The 21052-nt window shown below is 45.7% G+C and overlaps 1 protein-coding gene across 1 annotated transcript in view; it reads left to right on the top strand.

Annotated features, from left to right (window-relative positions):
* Positions 1-1977: 1977 nt before the first annotated feature.
* Positions 1978-21052, top strand: part of LOC110516739 (unconventional myosin-X) — a 254271-nt gene continuing 235196 nt past the window's right edge. Inside the window, exon 1 of the mRNA XM_090230756.1 lies at positions 1978-2333. Within this exon, the coding sequence (XP_090086882.1) occupies positions 2313-2333 (21 nt within the window). The 5' untranslated portion in view covers positions 1978-2312. The remainder of the gene's footprint in view (positions 2334-21052) is intronic.

Below are 21052 nucleotides of genomic sequence, written 5' to 3'. Positions count from 1 at the left end.
CTGGCTGAATAACCCTGACCCTGGATAACCCTGACCCTGGATAACTCTGACCCTGGAGAGCCTTGACCCCTGATAACTCTGACCCTGGATAAACCTGACCCTGGATAACCCTGACCCTGGATAACCCTGACTGAATAACCTTGACCCTGGATAACCCTGGCTGAATAACCCTGACCCTGGATAACCCTGACCCTGGATAACCCTGACCCTGGATAACCCTGACCCTGGATAACCCTGGTTGAATAACCCTGACCCTGAATAACCCTGACCCTGGATAACCTTGACTCTGGATAACCCTGACCCTGGATAACCTTGACCCTGAATAACCCGGACCATGGATAACCCTGACCCTGGATAACCCTGACCCTGGATAACCCTGACCCTGGATAACTCTGACCCTGGATAACCCTGACCCTGCATAACCCTGACCCTGGATAACTCTGACCCTGAATAACCCTGACCCTGGAAAACCCTAACCCTGGATAACCCTGACCCTGGATAACCCTGGTTGAATAACCCTGACCCTGGATAAACCTGACCCTGGATAACTCTGACCCTTACCCTGGATAACTCTGACCCTGGATAACTCTGACCCTGAATAACCCTGACCCTGGATAACCCTGACCCTGGATATCCCTGACCATGAATAACTCTGACCCTGGATAACCCTGATTGAATAACCCTGACCCTGGATAACTCTGACCCTGAATAACTCTGACCCTGGATAACCCTGATTGAATAACCCTGAACCTGGATAACCCTGACCCTGGATAACCCTGATTGAATAACTTTGACCCTGGATAAGTCTGACCGTGAATAACTCTGACCCTGGATAACCCTGAATGAATAACCCTGACTCTGGAGATCCCTGGTTGAATAACCCTGACCATGGATAACCCTGACCCTGGATAACCCTGGTTGAATAACCCTGACCCTGAATAACCCTGACCCTGGATAACCTTGACCCTGGATAACCCTGACCCTGGATAACCTTGACCCTGAATAACCCGGACCATGGATAACCCTGACCCTGGATAACCCTGACCCTGGATAACCCTGACCCTGGATAACTCTGACCCTGGATAACCCTGACCCTGGATAACCCTGACCCTGGATAACTCTGACCCTGGATAACTCTGACCCTGAATAACCATGATTGAATATCCCTGACCCTGGATAACTCTGGCCCAGAATAACTCTGACCCTGGATAACCCTGATTGAATAACCCTGACCCTGGATAACCCTGACCCTGGATAACCCTGATTGAATAACCCTGATTGAATAACTCTGACCCTGGATAACCCTGACCCTGGATAACCATGACCCTGGATAACCCTGATTGAATAACCCTGACCCTGGATAACCCTGACCCTGGATAACCCTGATTGAATAACCCTGACCCTGGATAACCCTGACCCTGGATAACCCTGACCCTGAATAACTCTGACCATGGATAACCCTGATTGAATAACCCTGACCCTGGATAACTCTGGCCCTGAATAACTCTGACCCTGGATAACCCTGATTTAATAACCCTGACCCTGGATAACCCTGACCCTGGATAACCCTGATTGAATAACCCTGACCCTGGATAACCCTGACCCTGGATAACCCTGCCCTTGGATAACCCTGACCCTGGATAACCCTGATTGAATAACCCTGACCCTGGATAACCCTGACCCTGGATAACCCTGACCCTGGATAACCCTGACCCTGGATAACCCTGATTGAATAACCCCGACTCTTGAACAACATATGCTTCAGCAATCAGGACCCTTTTTTTTTTTTTTTACATGTTTCTTAGTGTGATGTGATTGATAACATAAGAACTACTACTGTATATAACTACAACCTACTAAACGACTAATAATATAAATTACAATTATGATAACAAATTCATCATCAGCAGATAGTGCTGTTACATTGTTCCAATAAGGGCGTGCTCCATGGGGTCTACCGCTTCAAGCTCCGCCTCCAATGACAGAGCTCAATACGCCGTCCTCATTCATACCGGTTAGAATACACAGACACGGCATACACGGGACGCGGCTGCGCCCTATCCCAGACGGTTTGTTTTGACGTCTTTTAAATCCAGTTAACAACTGCTTTTTTTACTGGGCCGTTAATAGGAATTCGTGGTTTACCTGGTCTGGATTCCCGTTTTGAGAAGAAAGAGTGCGGATGGAACTTCTTTCATCTTGACGTCAGCTCGGGAGTGGAAGTCATCTGGAATTACATATTCCGCCTCAGCGCTACTGTGGTACCTGGAATCTAAGATTAGAAGAGTTTTGTGGAGGATAATTTATTTTAAATGGATTCTTTCTTCGTAAAGGTAAGATAAAAGTCTAAACAAAGTATTTTGAGGCATTGTAGCAGCTCCAAAACGTTGTTTCATTTCAAAGTGACTGCATGAACCGGGAGCGTCTTTGTTACATCTTTACGAGCAGTGAGCACTTTTTATGTCGCGTATGTTTTGTATTGTGTTTACAGCGGTCCTCTCCTGCTGCAAATGAAAAACAAACAATAATGGGTTATTTCGCTCGTAAAGGGTGAGACGCTAGCATATGGTTTACAGTACTTTATGCAGCAGGATATGTGTTATAGCCTGGTAGTAAGTAATAGCAGCAGCAGCATTGGGACACAACCAGACACAATAGGCATTCTGAGCTCTGCTTGGGCTGGGATAGCTGGACGGTTGAGCTCTGGGCTGGGCTGGGCTGGGATAGCTGGACGGTTGAGCTCTGGGCTGGGCTGGGATAGCTGGACGGTTGAGCTCTGGGCTGGGCTGGGATAGCTGGACGGTTGAGCTCTGGGCTGGGCTGGGATAGCTGGACGGTTGAGCTCTGGGCTGGGCTGGGATAGCTGGACGGTTGAGCTCTGGGCTGGGCTGGAATAGCTGGACGGTTGAGCTCTGGGCTGGGCTGGGATAGCTGGACGGTTGAGCTCTGGGCTGGGCTGGAATAGCTGGACGGTTGAGCTCTGGGCTGGGCTGGGATAGCTGGACGGTTGAGCTCTGGGCTGGGCTGGAATAGCTGGACGGTTGAGCTCTGGGCTGGGCTGGGATAGCTGGACGGTTGAGCTCTGGGCTGGGCTGGAATAGCTGGACGGTTGAGCTCTGGGCTGGGCTGGGATAGCTGGATGGTTGAGCTCTGGGCTGGGCTGGGATAGCTGGACGGTTGAGCTCTGGGCTGGGCTGGGATAGCTGGACGGTTGAGCTCTGGGCTGGGATAGCTGGACGGTTGAGCTCTGGGCTGGGATAGCTGGACGGTTGAGCTCTGGGCTGGGATAGCTAGACTGCTGAGCTCTGCTCTGGGCTGGGATAGCTGGACGGCTGAGCTCTGGGCTGGGATAGCTGGACAGCTGAGCTCTGCTTGGGCTTGGATAGCTGGACAGCTGAGCTCTGCTCTGGGCTGGGATAGCTGGACGGCTGAGCTCTGCTCTGGGCTGGGATAGCTGGACGGCTGAGCTCTGGGCTGGGATAGCTCGACTCCTGAGCTCTGGGCTGGGATAGCTCGACGGCTGAGCTCTGGGCTGGGATAGCTCGACCGCTGAGCTCTGCTTGGGCTGGGATAGCTCGACTGCTGAGCTCTGCTTGGGCTGGGATAGCTCGACTGCTGAGCTCTGCTTGGGCTGGGATAGCTCGACGGCTGAGCTCTGGGCTGGGATAGCTCGACGGCTGAGCTCTGGGCTGGGATAGCTCGACTGCTGAGCTCTGGGCTGGGATAGCTCGACGGCTGAGCTCTGGGCTGGGATAGCTCGACCGCTGAGCTCTGCTTGGGCTGGGATAGCTCGACTGCTGAGCTCTGCTTGGGCTGGGATAGCTCAACTGCTGAGCTCTGCTTGGGCTGGGATAGCTCGATGGCTGAGCTCTGGGCTGGGATAGCTCGACGGCTGAGCTCTGGGCTGGGATAGCTCGACTGCTGAGCTCTGGGCTGGGATAGCTCGACTGCTGAGCTCTGGGCTGGGATAGCTCGACTGCTGAGCTCTGGGCTGGGATAGCTCGACAGCTGAGCTCTGGGCTGGGATAGCTCGACCGCTGAGCTCTGCTTGGGCTGGGATAGCTAGACTGATGAGTTCTGCTCTGGGCTGGGATAGCTCAATTGCAGGATGCAGCTGGACTGCCTGTCCTTGGGAAAGGACCATTTAAAACAAGTTTACTACATTTCCACGTTACACACTTCTAAATTTCTGTTGTTTAATGCACAAGGAGGAGCCACCTATCTAAGTCCAGCCCTGTTGATCTCATCAGCACATAGACCAGGCAGTCTATCTCATGGTGAAGGATGACATCACCTTCCCCATGGTCCATCAACCTTCTAATGGCATACATTGTTACCAATAACTCGTAGAGGCATATGCCTACCTATGTCATAAGGCATGAAAGGAGCCCACCCAGCCCGACATGGGAAACACAGAGAGAATGTATCTGAAGTCTACCCTTTGAACCCTGACAAAAACCAGAGTCCTGATCTCTTTCCCCTATGCATTTCCTTCCAGGGTGTGATGTGTCTTGTCTAAGTACACACTCACGACCCCTGTGATGTCATCATGAGGGCGCTATTGTTAAACTCCTCCCTTCTCACTCGTCGTCCCATTCTTGTCTTCCACCCCACCCCTCTACCCCTTACCCTTGCTCCCCGTGACCCAGTGTCAGCACTTAGCATCCCCTCTAACCTTTCACCCCATGTCCAGCCCTGCGTGATGAAAGCACCGGGGTGACAATCAACACCTATCTATTTTATTGAACCTTTATTTAGACAGGGAGTCAATGCTGAGACCAAGGTCTTGTTATTTTAACAGGGAGTCAATGCTGAGACCAAGGTGTCTTTATTTAGACAGGGAGTCAATGCTGAGACCAAGGTCTATTTATTTAGACAGAGAGTCAATGCTGAGACCAAGGTCTCGTTATTTTAACAGAGAGTCAATGCTGAGACCAAGGTCTCGTTATTTTAACAGGGAGTCAATGCTGAGACCAAGGTCTCGTTATTTTAACAGGGAGTCAATGCTGAGACCAAGGTCTCGTTATTTTAACAGGGAGTCAATGCTGAGACCAAGGTGTCTTTATTCATACAGGGAGTCAATGCTGAAACCAAGGTGCCTTTATTTAGACAGGGAGTCAATGCTGAGACCAAGGTCTCGTTATTTTAACAGGGAGTCAATGCTGAGACCAAGGTGTCTTTATTCATACAGGGAGTCAATGCTGAAACCAAGGTGTCTTTATTTAGACAGGGAGTCAATGCTGAGACCAAGGTGTCTTTATTTAGACAGAGAGTCAATGCCGAGATCAAGGTGTCTTTATTTAGACAGAGAGTCAATGCTGAGACAGGGAGTCAATGCTGAGACAGGGAGTCAATGCTGAGACAGGGAGTCAATGCTGAGACCAAGGTGTCTTTATTTAGACAGAGAGTCAATGCTGAGACAGGGAGTCAATGCTGAGACAGGGAGTCAATGCTGAGACCAAGGTGTCTTTATTTAGACAGAGAGTCAATGCTGAGACAGGGAGTCAATGCTGAGATAGGGAGTCAATGCTGAGACAGGGAGTCAATGCTGAGACCATGGTGTCTTTATTTAGACAGAGAGTCAATGCTGCGACAGGGAGTCAATGCTGAGACAGGGAGTCAATGCTGAGACCAAGGTGTCTTTATTTAGACAGAGAGTCAATGCTGAGACAGGGAGTCAATGCTGAGATAGGGAGTCAATGCTGAGACAGGGAGTCAATGCTGAGACCATGGTGTCTTTATTTAGACAGAGAGTCAATGCTGCGACAGGGAGTCAATGCTGAGACAGGGAGTCAATGCTGAGACCAAGGTGTCTTTATTTAGACAGAGAGTCAATGCTGAGACCAAGGTCTCTTTATTTAGACTGGGAGTCAATGCTGAGACCAAGGTGTCTTCATTTAGACAGGGAGTCAATGCTGAGACCAAGGTCTCTTTATTTAGACAGGGAGTCAATGCTGAGACCAAGGTGTCGTTATTTAGACAGGGAGTCAATGCTGAGACCAAGGTGTCTTTATTTAGACAGGGAGTCAATGCTGAGACAGAGAGTCAATGCTGGGACCAAGGTCTATTTATTTAGACAGAGAGTCAATGCTGAGACCAAGGTGTCTTTATTTAGACAGAGAGTCAATGCTGAGACCAAGGTCTCGTTATTTTCACTATACACATCTCTATATACATGACTATACACATCACTGTATACATCACTATACACATCACTATATACATCACTATACACATCACTATAGATATCACTATAGACATCACTGTACACATCACTATATACATCACTGTACACATCCCTATATACACATCAATATACACATCACTATATATATCACTATATACATCACTATATACATCAATATATACACGCCAAAATACACATCACTATACACATCAGTATATACATCAGTATATACATCACTATATACATCAATATACGCATCACTATACACATAAATATACGCATCACTATATACACATCAATATATACATCACGATATACATCACTGTACACATCACTATATACACATCAATATACACATCACTATATACATCAATATATACATAACTATATACATATCGATATACACATCAATATATACACATCAATATACACATCACTATATACACATCAATATACGCATCACTATACACATCACTATATACACATCACTATATACACATCACTATATACACATCAATATATACATCACTATATACACATCACTATATACACATCACTATATACACATCACTATATACACATCACTATATACACATCACTATATATACATAACTATATACACATCAATATAAGCATCACTATATACACATCACTATATACACATCACTATATACACATCACTATACATCAATATGCACCATACACATTCATATACACATCAATAATGTTACAAGTTTTGGTTTTTCCATTTATGTTTTGAATAGCTCGTTAGCAAGTAGGGTGCACCGATCTGCGTCACCTCGTTAGTCAGTATGTGTTACACCTGTGCTGGTTGCCATCTCGTTAGTGTGAAGGTGTTTTACCTGTACTGGCCCGCGTACTATTTAAGAGTGGCTGGTCCAGAATAGATCAAATTCTGTCTGGAAGTGGTTCAGCAAAAAGCACTGGCTGAGTAGCGTGAGTGTGCCTAATGAGGTTTTCATCTGTCAGGATGTGTGTATGCAGAGAGACAAGAACACAAGGAGAGAGGCCCCTGTTCACATAAATCTCTCTTCACCTCAAATACACCCACCCAGAAGAACAGGATGCTCCAGAACAGGACAGCAGTACCTGGCAGCAGACAGGCCAGGAGTGAGTTAGTGAGTGGATAGTGGACAGGACTCAGTGTGTTTATCTGGTGACTCCAGCTAATGAGTTTTAGGGTTAGGATTCAGCCTTTGGGACTGAGAGGATGTGTTAGAGAGTAGGGACAGAACCCAACTGGCTGTCTCCATAGGAAGCACCCCACAGATGCACATTAAAGGGTTCAAACGAGCGTCAACAAAAACCTTGATCACCAGACACACATTTTACTGTAAAATCGAGATCAACAGACTCACTAATAATACTTTTAATTTTAATCCTCCCTTCCAATGGGTCTCTGTGAGGGAGTTAGTGTAATCCTCCCTTCCAATGGGTCTCTGTGAGGGAGTTAGTGTAATCCTCCCTTCCAATGGGTCTCTGTGAGGGAGTTAGTGTAATCCTCCCTTCCAATGGGTCTCTGTGAGGGAGTTAGTGTAATCCTCCCTTCCAATGGGTCTCTGTGAGGGAGTTAGTGTAATCCTCCCTTCCAATGGGTCTCTGTGAGGGAGTTAATGTAATCCTCCCTTCCAATGGGTCTCTGTGAGGGAGTTAGTGTAATCCTCCCTTCCAATGGGTCTCTGTGAGGGAGTTAGTGTAATCCTCCCTTCCAATGGGTCTCTGTGAGGGAGTTAGTGTAATCCTCCCTTCCAATGGGTCTCTGTGAGGGAGTTAGTGTAATCCTCCCTTCCAATGGGTCTCTGTGAGGGAGTTAGTGTAATCCTCCCTTCAAATGGGTCTCTGTGAGGGAGTTAGTGTAATCCTCCCTTCCAATGGGTCTCTGTGAGGGAGTTAGTGTAATCCTCCCTTCCAATGGGTCTCTGTGAGGGAGTTAATGTAATCCTCCCTTCCAATGGGTCTCTGTGAGGGAGTTAGTGTAATCCTCCCTTCCAATGGGTCTCTGTGAGGGAGTTAGTGTAATCCTCCCTTCAAATGGGTCTCTGTGAGGGAGTTAGTGTAATCCTCCCTTCCAATGGGTCTCTGTGAGGGAGTTAATGTAATCCTCCCTTCCAATGGGTCTCTGTGAGGGAGTTAGTGTAATCCTCCCTTCCAATGGGTCTCTGTGAGGGAGTTAATGTAATCCTCCCTTCCAATGGGTCTCTGTGAGGGAGTTAATGTAATCCTCCCTTCCAATGGGTCTCTGTGAGGGAGTTAATGTAATCCTCCCTTCCAATGGGTCTCTGTGAGGGAGTTAATGTAATCCTCCCTTCCAATGGGTCTCTGTGAGGGAGTTAATGTAATCCTCCCTTCCAATGGGTCTCTGTGAGGGAGTTAGTGTAATCCTCCCTTCCAATGGGTCTCTGTGAGGGAGTTAATGTAATCCTCCCTTCCAATGGGTCTCTGTGAGGGAGTTAGTGTAATCCTCCCTTCCAATGGGTCTCTGTGAGGGAGTTAATGTAATCCTCCCTTCACTTCCCACAGTCCAAAAACTGGTTAAATCAACATTGTTTCTACGTCATTTAAAAAAAATAAGTAATGTGATGACGTTGAATCAACGTGGAAAACTGGTTGGATTTGCAACAAGTCATCAACACAAGGGAATGTTGCCTTTTTCTCACCCAACTTTTAACCTCAATCCAATGACATGGTAACCTTTTTTTGTTGAATTCACGTTAGTTGACAACTCAACCAAATGTAAATCAAAACTAGATGATGAACTGACGTCTGTGCCCAGAAGGTTGTTGCATTTCAGATGAATTAAATCCAGTCTGGTTGTTTAACAGGGTATGTTAGGGTTATCACACTGATTGTCACACCGGTTATCACACTGATTGTCACACCGGTTATCACACCGCTTGTCACACCGGTTATCACACCGCTTGTCACACCGGTTATCACACCGCTGGTCACACCGGTTATCACACCGCTGGTCACACCAGTTATCACACCGCTTGTCACACCGATTGTCACACCGGTTATCACACCGCTTGTCACACCGCTTGTCATACCGGTTATCACACCGCTTGTCATACCGGTTATCACACCGCTTGTCACACCGCTTGTCATACCGGTTATCACACCGCTGGTCACACCGGTTATCACACCGCTGGTCACACCGGTTATCACACCGCTTGTCATACCGGTTATCACACCGCTTGTCACACCGCTTGTCATACCGGTTATCACACCGCTTGTCACACCGCTTGTCATACCGGTTATCACACCGCTTGTCATACCGGTTATCACACCGCTTGTCACACCGCTTGTCATACCGGTTATCACACCGCTTGTCACACCGATGACACAGATACTTTTGTATATATAGTGTATGTGGACACCCCTTCAAATGAGTAGATTCGGCTATTTCAGCCACACCCATGGCTGACAGGTAAATAAAATTGAGCGCACAGCCATGCAATCTCCATAGACAAACATTGGTGGTAGAATGGCCCTTACTGAAGAGCTCAGTGACTTTCAACGTGGCACCGTCAGAGGATGCCACCTTTCCGTTCGTCAAATTTCTGCCCTGCTAGAGCTGTCCCCTTGTCAACTGTAAGTGCTGTTATTATGAAGTGAAAACGTCTAGTAGCAACAAAGGCTCAGCCGCAAAGTGTTGATTCAGGACGTCTGAACGTCAAAGAGAGTCCTTTAATCATCTTAACCACTCCAATCAAAGCTCTGTGGAATCAGGTTGTTTTAGATCACCGTTGTTGGCTGGAGAAAGGAGAGTAGAAGTTCAAGGTTGATTACATCTGACCTCTCTTACGTGATGTTCCCACATCCTCTGGTATCAGAGGAGACTACCCTCCTCCCTCCTGGGAGGAGCCAGATGGGAGGAGGGAGGAGGAGCTAGATGGGAGGAGCCAGATGATGAGCGTGTCTGGGTTTGAGCCAGATGATGGGAGGAGCCAGATGATGAGCGTGTCTGAGTTTGTACTGCTGGAACGCGGCCCATGTGCTCCCTCGATGGTGAACCCATCGACCTAAATAATTATCTCCCTCTCTCGAAATGGTCTTCTAAGTGTCCACCAGTCTGGTATCAGGCCTGGGTCATAGCACCATCTCTACTGCAACCTTGGTGTTAAATGACATGGTAAAGGGTATGGAAGAGAGCATCCCCGCTGCGTCCATAAGTCTAGGGGAAGCTTTCCCTGAAGTCAATTATATAGCCTCATTAGCCTACTCCTGTCTATACAGCGATAAATACAGTCATTCACAATAGGCTACTAAAGCGTGATTTGGCCATAGAGGATCATTACAGTCTCTGTTAGCTGTATTGTTTTAAACAGGAAGCTATTTGGTCAACAGTACAAAATACACAGCCCCATGCATACTACTAACACACCATAACATACCCACTATGCACACGAACACATGGAGTTTGTGTGGTAGAGGAGTAGAGCTCTGAGGGCATCACACTTAAAATATGTTGTGAAATGTGTTATCAATGTATTGTAATGGTTTTTAAAATGTATAACTGCTTTAATGTTGCTGAACCCCAGGAAGAGTAGCTGCTGCCTTGACAGGAACTAATGGGGATCCATAATAAACCTCAGGAAGAGTAGCTGCTGCCTTGACAGGAACTAATGGGGATCCATAATAAACCCCAGGAAGAGTAGCTGCTGCCTTGACAGGAACTAAAAGGGATCCGTAATAAACCCCAGGAAGAGTAGCTGCTGCCTTGACAGGAACTAAAAGGGATCCGTAATAAACCCCAGGAAGAGTAGCTGCTGCCTTGACAGGAACTAATGGGGATCCATAATAAACCCCAGGAAGAGTAGCTGCTGCCTTGGCAGGAACTAACAGGGCTCCATAATAAACCCCAGGAAGAGTAGCTGCTGCCTTGGCAGGAACTAATGGGGATCCATAATAAACCCCAAGAATAGTAGCTGCTGCCTTGACAGGAACTAATGGGGATCCATAATAAACCCCAGAAAGAGTAGCTGCTGCCTTGGCAGGAACTGATGGTGATCCATAATAAACCCCAGGAAGAGTAGCTGCTGCCTTGGCAGGAACTGATGGTGATCCATAATAAACCCCAGGAAGAGTAGCTGCTGCCTTGGCAGGAACTGATGGTGATCCATAATAAACCCCAGGAAGAGTAGCTGCTGCCTTGGCAGGAACTAATGGGGATCCATGATAAACCCCAGGAAGAGTATCTGCTGCCTTGGCAGGAACTAATGGGGATCCATAATAAACCCCAGGAAGAGTAGCTGCTGCCTTGGCAGGAACTAATGGGGATCCATAATAAACCCCAGGAAGAGTAGCTGCTGCCTTGGCAGGAACTAATGGGGATCCATAATAAACCCCAGGAAGAGTAGCTGCTGCCTTGGCAACAGGAACTAATGGGGATCCATAATAAACCCTGTGAAGAGTAGCCGCTGCCTTGGCAGGAACTAATGGGGATCCATAATAAACCCCAGGAAGAGTAGCTACTGCCTTGGCAGGAACTAATGGGGATCCATAATAAACCCCAGGAAGAGTAGCTGCTGCCTTGGCAGGAACTAATGGGGATCCATAATAAACCCCAGGAAGAGTAGCTGCTGCCTTGGCAGGAACTAATGGGGATCCATAATAAACCCCAGGAATAGTAGCTGCTGCCTTGGCAACAGGAACTAATGGGGATCCATAATAAACCCCAGGAATAGTAGCTGCTGCCTTGGCAACAGGAACTAATGGGGATCCATAATAAACCCCAGGAAGAGTAGCCGCTGCCTTGGCAGGAACTAATGGGGATCCATAATAAACCCCAGGAATAGTAGCTGCTGCCTTGGCAACAGGAACTAATGGGGATCCATAATAAACCCCAGGAAGAGTAGCCGCTGCCTTGGCAGGAACTAATGGGGATCCATAATAAACCCCAGGAAGAGTAGCCGCTGCCTTGGCAGGAACTAATGGGGATCCATAATAAACCCCAGGAAGAGTAGCTGCTGCCTTGGCAACAGGAACTAATGGGGATCCATAATAAACCCCGGGAAGAGTAGCCGCTGCCTTGGCAGGAACTAATGGGGATCCATAATAAACCCCAGGAATAGTAGCTGCTGCCTTGGCAACAGGAACTAATGGGGATCCATAATAAACCCCAGGAATAGTAGCTGCTGCCTTGGCAACAGGAACTAATGGGGATCCATAATAAACCCCAGGAAGAGTAGCCGCTGCCTTGGCAGGAACTAATGGGGATCCATAATAAACCCCAGGAAGAGTAGCCGCTGCCTTGGCAGGAACTAATGGGGATCCATAATAAACCCCAGGAAGAGTAGCTGCTGCCTTGGCAACAGGAACTAATGGGGATCCATAATAAACCCCAGGAAGAGTAGCTGCTGCCTTGGCAGGAACTAATGGGGATCCATAATAAACCCCGGGAAGAGTAGCCGCTGCCTTGCCTGCAGCTTATGGGCATCCATAGTAAATACAATACAAATAGATTATTGCTGAGTTGCGACTGTCAGTGAAAAGAAGAGAGGCCCAGCCAGACATTTCGCAATATTTCAAAATACAATCACTGGAAAACATATTTTGGAAAGCAAATGGCTATTGCTCTAAAGAGAAGACAATGGAAAGACTCTCTCTTTTAGTTATCAAAATTCTCAACTTAATTGAGCAAACAACAGTACATCTTATTTCTTAATAGCACCAGTACAGCCTATAGCCAATCTTATTGGCACTAGCAGAAAGCATCAGGCATAGTCCCCTACACATTCATTAGCTATAATACATCTCTGCTCTTAGCGACAGAGTTCCATCAGTTTATCAGACTGTTCTGTCATCATTGATTTCCTTTACTTATTTCAGTAATTTATGTTAGGATTTTCAGTATAGTTGTGTGGGTTATTATTCTGTTTTAATATTACTCCTGAATCACTATGATAAATATACTAGTGTTTCTTCAGTGTATTTTTTTCAAGAGCTGAGATTTATTTTGAAGTGCAATGTGTAGGAATACAGGTGAAATCAGTCATTGATACAGACATGGTGGCACAGCAGGAAGACATGTTGAAGGGGAGGACATGTTGAAGGGGAGGACATGTTGAAGGGGAGGACATGTTGAAGGGGAGGACATGTTGAAGGGGAGGACATGTTGAAGGGGAGGACATGTTGAAGGGGAGGACATGTTGAAGGGGAGGACATTGAATAATTAGTATGTGAATAAATATACAGAATGTCGTCATGTTCCTCAAGGTGTGTCATATATGTACATTGAAAACACTGTACATTGAAAACACTGTACGTTGAAAACACTGTACGTTGAAAACACTGTACGTTGAAAACACTGTACATTGAAAACATTGTATGTTGAAAACACTGTACGTTGAAAACACTGTACATTGAAAACACTATGTTGAAAACACTGTACGTTGAAAACACTGTATGTTGAAAACACTGTACATTGAAAACACTATGTTGAAAACACTGTACGTTGAAAACACTGTACATTGAAAACACTGTACGTTGAAAACACTGTACATTGAAAACACTGTACATTGAAAACACTGTACATTGAAAACACTGTACGTTGAAAACATTGTACATTGAAAACATTGTACGTTGAAAACACTGTACATTGAAAACACTGTACGTTGAAAACACTGTACGTTGAAAACACTGTATGTTGAAAACACTGTACATTGAAAACACTATGTTGAAAACACTGTACGTTGAAAACACTGTATGTTGAAAACACTGTACATTGAAAACACTATGTTGAAAACACTGTACGTTGAAAACACTATACATTGAAAACACTGTACATTGAAAACACTGTACATTGAAAACACTGTACATTGAAAACACTGTACATTGAAAACACTATGTTGAAAACACTGTACGTTGAAAACACTGTACATTGAAAACACTATGTTGAAAACACTGTACGTTGAAAACACTGTACATTGAAAACACTGTACATTGAAAACACTGTACGTTGAAAACACTGTACATTGAAAACACTGTACATTGAAAACACTGTATGTTGAAAACACTGTACATTGAAAACACTATGTTGAAAACATTGTACGTTGAAAACACTGTACATTGAAAACACTGTATGTTGAAAACACTGTACATTGAAAACACTATGTTGAAAACACTGTACGTTGAAAACACTGTACATTGAAAACACTGTACATTGAAAACACTATGTTGAAAACACTGTACGTTGAAAACACTGTACATTGAAAACACTGTATGTTGAAAACACTGTACATTGAAAACACTATGTTGAAAACACTGTACGTTGAAAACACTGTACATTGAAAACATTGTACATTGAAAACACTGTACATTGAAAACACTGTACATTGAAAACACTATGTTGAAAACACTGTACGTTGAAAACACTGTACGTTGAAAACACTGTACATTGAAAACACTGTACATTGAAAACACTGTACATTGAAAACACTATGTTGAAAACACTGTACGTTGAAAACACTGTACATTGAAAACACTGTACATTGAAAACACTATGTTGAAAACACTGTACGTTGAAAACACTGTACATTGAAAACACTGTACATTGAAAACACTGTACATTGAAAACACTTTACATTGAAAACATTGTACATTGAAAACACTGTACATTGAAAACACTGTACATTGAAAACACTGTACATTGAAAACACTGTACATTGAAAACACTGTACATTGAAAACACTTTACATTGAAAACATTGTACATTGAAAACACTGTACATTGAAAACACTGTACATTGAAAACACTATGTTGAAAACACTGTACATTGAAAACACTGTACATTGAAAACACTGTACATTGAAAACACTTTACATTGAAAACATTGTACATTGAAAACACTGTACATTGAAAACACTGTACATTGAAAACACTGTACATTGAAAACACTGTACATTGAAAACACTGTACATTGAAAACACTTTACATTGAAAACATTGTACATTGAAAACACTGTACATTGAAAACACTGTACGTTGAAAACACTGTACGTTGAAAACACTGTACATTGAAAACACTGTACATTGAAAACACTGTACATTGAAAACACTGTACGTTGAAAACACTGTACGTTGAAAACACTGTACGTTGAAAACACTGTACGTTGAAAACACTCTATGTGTTTGGGTGTCCATAGCATTGCCTAAAGACGAAGAGCTGTGAGTGGATCAGTGGTTCACCAATCAGAGCCTTGATGGGCTTGGCAACAGTAACAAGGGTGTGTGTGTAGAGAAACTAGGATGTGTGTGCCTTGGGTAAAAAAAAAAGGAGAATGTTTATTTGTGACCATCAGGTGACGTCCCCGGGACCAACCGGGAACTAGACAAAACCTCCAGAGAACCGTGACACAACGTCTTGATGACTTTAGGCAACCATTTTGTGACTTCCTAATGATTAGTTATTGTTTGCAGGGTAGCTTGATCAATCCAACAAAATGTATGTCTGAACCTCTCCTTCACCAGCTGTTGACCCTGTTGACCCTGTTGACCCTGTTGGCCCTGTTGGCCCTGTTGGCCCTGTTGGCCCTGTTCGCCCTGTTCACCCTATTGGCCCTGTTCACCCTGTTGGCCCTGTTGACCCTGTTGACCCTGTTGACCCTGTTGACCCTGTTGGCCCTGTTGGCCCTGTTGACCCTGTTGACCCTGTTGACCCTGTTGACCCTGTTCACCCTGTTCAACCTGTTGGCCCTGTTCACCCTGTTGGCCCTGTTGACCCTATTCACTATGTTGGCCCTGTTGGCCCTGTTGACCCTGTTGGCCCTGTTGGCCCTGGTCACCCTGTTGGCCCTGGTCGCCCTGGTCACCCTGTTGGCCCTTTTGGCCCTGTTCACCCTTTTGGCCCTGTTCACCCTGTTGGCCCTGTCACCCTGTTGGCCCTGTTGGCCCTGTCACCCTGTTGGCCCTGTTGGCCCTGTTCACCCTGTTGGCCCTGTTCACCCTGTTGGCCCTGTTCGCCCTGTTCAACCTGTTGGCCCTGTTGGCTACAAGCTTGGCACACCTATATTTGGGGAGTTTCTCCAATTCTTCTCCGCAGATCTTTTCAAGTTCTGTCAGGTTGGATGGGGAGTGTTGCTACACAGCTATTTTCAGGTCTCTCCAGAGATGTTCGACCGGGTTCAAGTCCGGGCTCTGGCTGGGCCAATCAAGGACATTCAGAGACGTGTCCCGATGCCACTCCTGCGTTGTCTTGGCTGTGTGCTTATGGTCGTTGTGCTGTTGGAAGGTGAACCTTCGCCCCAGTCTGAGATCCTGAACGCTCGGGAGAAAGTTTTCAACAAGGATCTCTCTGTAATTTGCTCTGTTCATCTTTGCCTCGATCCTGACTAGTCTCCCAGTCCCTGCCGCTGAAAAAGACCCCCACAGTATGATGCTGCCACCACCGTGCTTCACAGTAGGGATGGTGGCAGGTTTGTGACACTTGGCATTCAGGCCAATCAGTCTTGGTTTCATCAAATTAGGGAATCTTGTTTCTCATGGTCTGAGAGTCTTTAAGTGGCTTTTGGCAAGCTCCAAGTGGGCTGTCATGTTCCTTTTACTGAGGAGTTGCTTCCATCTGGCCACTCTACCATAAAGGTCTAATTGGTGGATTACTGCAGAGATGGTTGTCCTTCTGGAATGTTCTCCCATCTCGGATTCTTGGTCACCTCTCTGACCAAGTCCCTACTCCCCCGATTGCTCAGTTTGGCCGGGCGGCCAGCTCTCTCAAAACATGTCTTGGTGGTTCCAATCTTCTTCCATTTAAAAATGATGTGTTCTTGGGGACCTTCAATGCTGCAGATATGTTTTGGTACCCCTCGACACCATCCCGTCTCGGACAATTCAGAGACAGGATTATACATTTGCAAAAAGTTAAGGGGTCTGAATACTTTCCGAAGACAGTTCCCTGTCTTTGAAGTAGGAACCTGTAAATCTGGGTTGAAGCTGTGTTAGACTCCGCAGGCTCTTGTTAAATGAGTAACCTGATAAAGCCTAGCCCACTCCCTGGTCTGACTGGTGGCATTTATTTCTCTTTTTCTTCTCTCTTTGTCTCTCTCTCTTTGTCTCTCTCTCTCTCTCTCTCTCTCTCTCTCTCTCTCTCTCTCTCTCTCTCTCAATTCAATTCAATTCAATTCAATTCAAGGGGCTTTATTGGCATGGAAAACATGTGTTAACATTGCCAAAGCAAGTGAGGTAGATAATATACAAAGTGAAATAAACAACAATATAAATGAACATTAAACATTACACATACAGAAGTTTCAAAAGAATAAAGACATTTCAAATGTCATAGTATGTCTATATACAGTGTTGTAACAATGTGCAAATAGTTAAAGGACACAAGGGAAAATACGTTTACAGTGGTGTTTGTTCTTCACTGGTTGCCCTTTTCTTGTGGCAACAGGTCATTCATCTGGCTGCTGTGATGGAGCACTGTGGTATTTCACCCAGTAGATATGGGAGTTTATCAAAATTGGATTTGTTTTTGAATTCTTTGTGGATCTGTGTAATCTGAGGGAAATATGTCTCTCTAATATGGTCATACATTTGGCAGGAGGTTAAGAAGTGCAGCTCAGTTTCCACCTCATTTTGTGGGCAGTGTGCACATAGCCTGTCTTCTCTTGAAAGCCATGTCTGCCTACGGCGGCCTTTCTCAATAGCAAGGCTATGCTCACTGAGTCTGTACATAGTCAACGCTTTGCGTAATTTTGGGTCAGTGGTCATGTTTTCTGCCACTGTGTACTCTCTGTTTAGGGCCAAATAGCATTCTAGTTTGCTCTGTTTTTTTGTTAGTTCTTTCCAATGTGTCTCGTAATTATTATTTGGTTGGGTCTAATTGTGTTGCTGTCCTGGGGCTCTGTGGGGTCTTGGCCTAATTCTGCCCTGCATGTATTGTTTGTAGTTTTCTTCTGGACATGTCCAGTCCACTACGGTGGAAAGGGAAATCTTACAGAACTCTGCAAGCAGGGTTTCAATGAGGTGTTTGTCCCATTGGGTGAAATCTTGTTTTGCAAGTGAACCTCACTGCCATAAAGTGCAATTGGTTCAATGACACATTCAATTAGTTTTAGCCAAATCTGAATTAGTTCTATAATTGCGTAGATTGCCCTCTCTCTGTGTCTGCCAGTCCCTCTCTCTCTCTATCTCTCTCTCCCCCATCTCGCTCTCTCTCCTTCTTTCTCTCTCCCTCTCTCTCTCCCCCATCTCTCTATCTCTCTCTCCCCCATCTCTCTATCTCTCTCTCCCCCATCTCTCTCTCTCGCCTTCTTTTTCTCTCTCTCTCTCTCTCCTTCTTTCTCTCTCTCTCTCCCTCTCTCTCTCCCTGATCTCTCTCTCTCTCCCTCTCTCTCTCTCTCTCCCCGATCTCTCTCTCTCTCTCTCTCTCTCTCCCGTCTCTGTCTGTCTGTCTGTCTGTCTGTCTGTCTGTCTGTCTGTCTGTCTGTCTGTCTGTCTGTCTGTCTGTCTGTCTGTCTGTCTGTCTGTCTGTCTGTCTGTCTGTCTGTCTGTCTGTCTGTCTGTCTGTCTCTTGACATTGGGATTCTGTCACTTCCTCCAGCTGTCCTGTGGGGTGTATATCTGAGATATAGATGCCATCTTAGGTCATAGCTCTTCCTCTTCAGCCAGACTGCTCTACTCAGGAAGGAAACGGATCCTGCTTTAGACATATCCTTGGTTCTTGCACAGCCAGTCAGTGCTATTGGCCACACCTACTCCTTTGTTGTCAAGGTTGACATACAGTGTATGCCATTTAGCATGGTATAGTGTACTATGGAGTGGTCTGGATACAGCTGGTATAGTGTACTATGTAGTGGTCTGGATACAGCTGTTGTAGTGTACTATGGAGTGGTCTGGATACAGCTGGTGTAGTGTACTATGTAGTGGTCTGGATACAGCTGGTGTAGTGTACTATGGAGTGGTCTGGATACAGCTGGTGTAGTGTACTATGGAGTGGTCTGGATACAGCTGGTGTAGTGTACTATGGAGTGGTCTGGATACAGCTGGTGTAGTGTACTATGGAGTGGTCTGGATACAGCTGGTGTAGTGTACTATGGAGTGGTCTGGAAACAGCTGGTGTAGTGTACTATGGAGTGGTCTGGATACAGCTGGTGTAGTGTAGGGATGACCAGGGATGTTCTCTGTTTAGTGTGATCTGGAGGACTCACTAAACAGAGAACATCCCTGGTCATCCCCACTGCCTCTGATCTGGAGGACTCACTAAACAGAGAACATCCCTGGTCATCCCCACTGCCTCTGATCTGGAGGGCTCACTAAACAGAGAACATCCCTGGTAATCCCTACTGCCTCTGATCTGGAGGACACACTAAACACAGAACATCCCTGGTCATCCCTACTGTCTCTGATCTGGAGGACTCACTAAACAGAGAACATCCCTGGTCATCCCTACTGCCTCTGATCTGGAGGACTCACTAAACAGAGAACATCCCTGATCATCCCTACTGCCTCTGATCTGGAGGACTCACTAAACAAAGAACATCCCTGGTCATCCCTACTGCCTCTGATCTGTAGGACTCACTAAACAGAGAACATCCCTGGTCATCCTTACTGCCTCTGATCTGGAGGACACACTAAACAGAGAACATCCCTGGTCATCCCTACTGCCTCTGATCTGATGGTCTCACTAAACAGAGAACATCCCTGGTCATCCCTACTGCCTCTGATCTGGAGGACTCACTAAACACATTCTTTGTTTGTAAATGACGTTGCGTGTTGTAGTGTGCACCTGGTAATCCCTAAAAAAAAAGTATAATAATAGTTTTGCCGTCTGGTTTGATTAATGTCAGCAATTTGAAATGATTTATACTTTTACTTTTGATACTTAAGTATATTTAAAACCAAATACTTTTAGAATTTTACTCAAGTAGTATTTTACTGAGTGACTTAAAGTTTTACTTGAGTCATTTTCTACGAAGGTATCTTTACTTTTACTCAAGTATGCCAGTTGGGTTCTTTTCCCAGCCCTGCTTGTCCGTTCAGCAGCGGGACAAGACTCTGTGAAGATGACATAATGAAATACGTCACGACGCATCAGAAGCATTTCAGATCTGCCTTTACAAAACCCAAAGATATTTATTATGCGTTGTATCTTCATTCCTGAAAAACAAAGAATTATGTGTTAAGGCGACTCTTTAGTTTAATAGCCTGCTCTGGTCTGGACTGAAACCCGACCCAGTGCTCTGAATAGTTTACATTTCTGTGGTACTTTATGTGCCTTTTAATGTCCTGACCGAGCAGAACTGCTACTGGTGCCATGGTGGTTGATAACAGCCTAAACCCAGCATGACATCATCAACAGGCCCAGCCATGAGGACCACTACCTCCTGATGAGATCAGCTGGAAGTGTGAAGTTAGAGTTAGACTGGGTCAGGGTTAGACTGGGTTAGACTGGGTTAGACTGGGTCAGGGTTAGATTGGGTTAGGGTTAGACTGGGTTAGACTGGGTCAGGGTTAGACTGGGTCAGGGTTAGACTGGGTTCCACTAGGTCAGGATTAGACTGGGTTAGGGTTAGACTGGGTTAGACTGGGTCAGGGTTAGACTGGGTTAGACTGGGTTAGACTGGGTCAGGGTTAGATTGGGTTAGGGTTAGACTGGGTTAGACTGGGTCAGGGTTAGACTGGGTCAGGGTTAGACTGGGTTCCACTAGGTCAGGGTTAGACTGGGTTAGGGTTAGACTGGGTTAGACTGGGTCAGGGTTAGACTGGGTTAGGGTTAGACTGGGTTAGGGTTAGACTGGGTTCGACTAGGTCAGCGTTAGACTGGGTTAGGGTTAGACTGGGTTAGGGTTAGACTGGGTTCGGGTTAGACTGGATCAGAGTTAGACTGGGTTAGGGTTAGACTGGG

Source organism: Oncorhynchus mykiss, chromosome 3 (assembly GCF_057628025.1).
Source record: "Oncorhynchus mykiss isolate SJ-2025 chromosome 3, ASM5762802v1, whole genome shotgun sequence".
Classification (NCBI taxonomy): Eukaryota; Metazoa; Chordata; class Actinopteri; order Salmoniformes; family Salmonidae; genus Oncorhynchus; species Oncorhynchus mykiss.
This window is presented reverse-complemented; position numbering and strand designations above follow the sequence as displayed.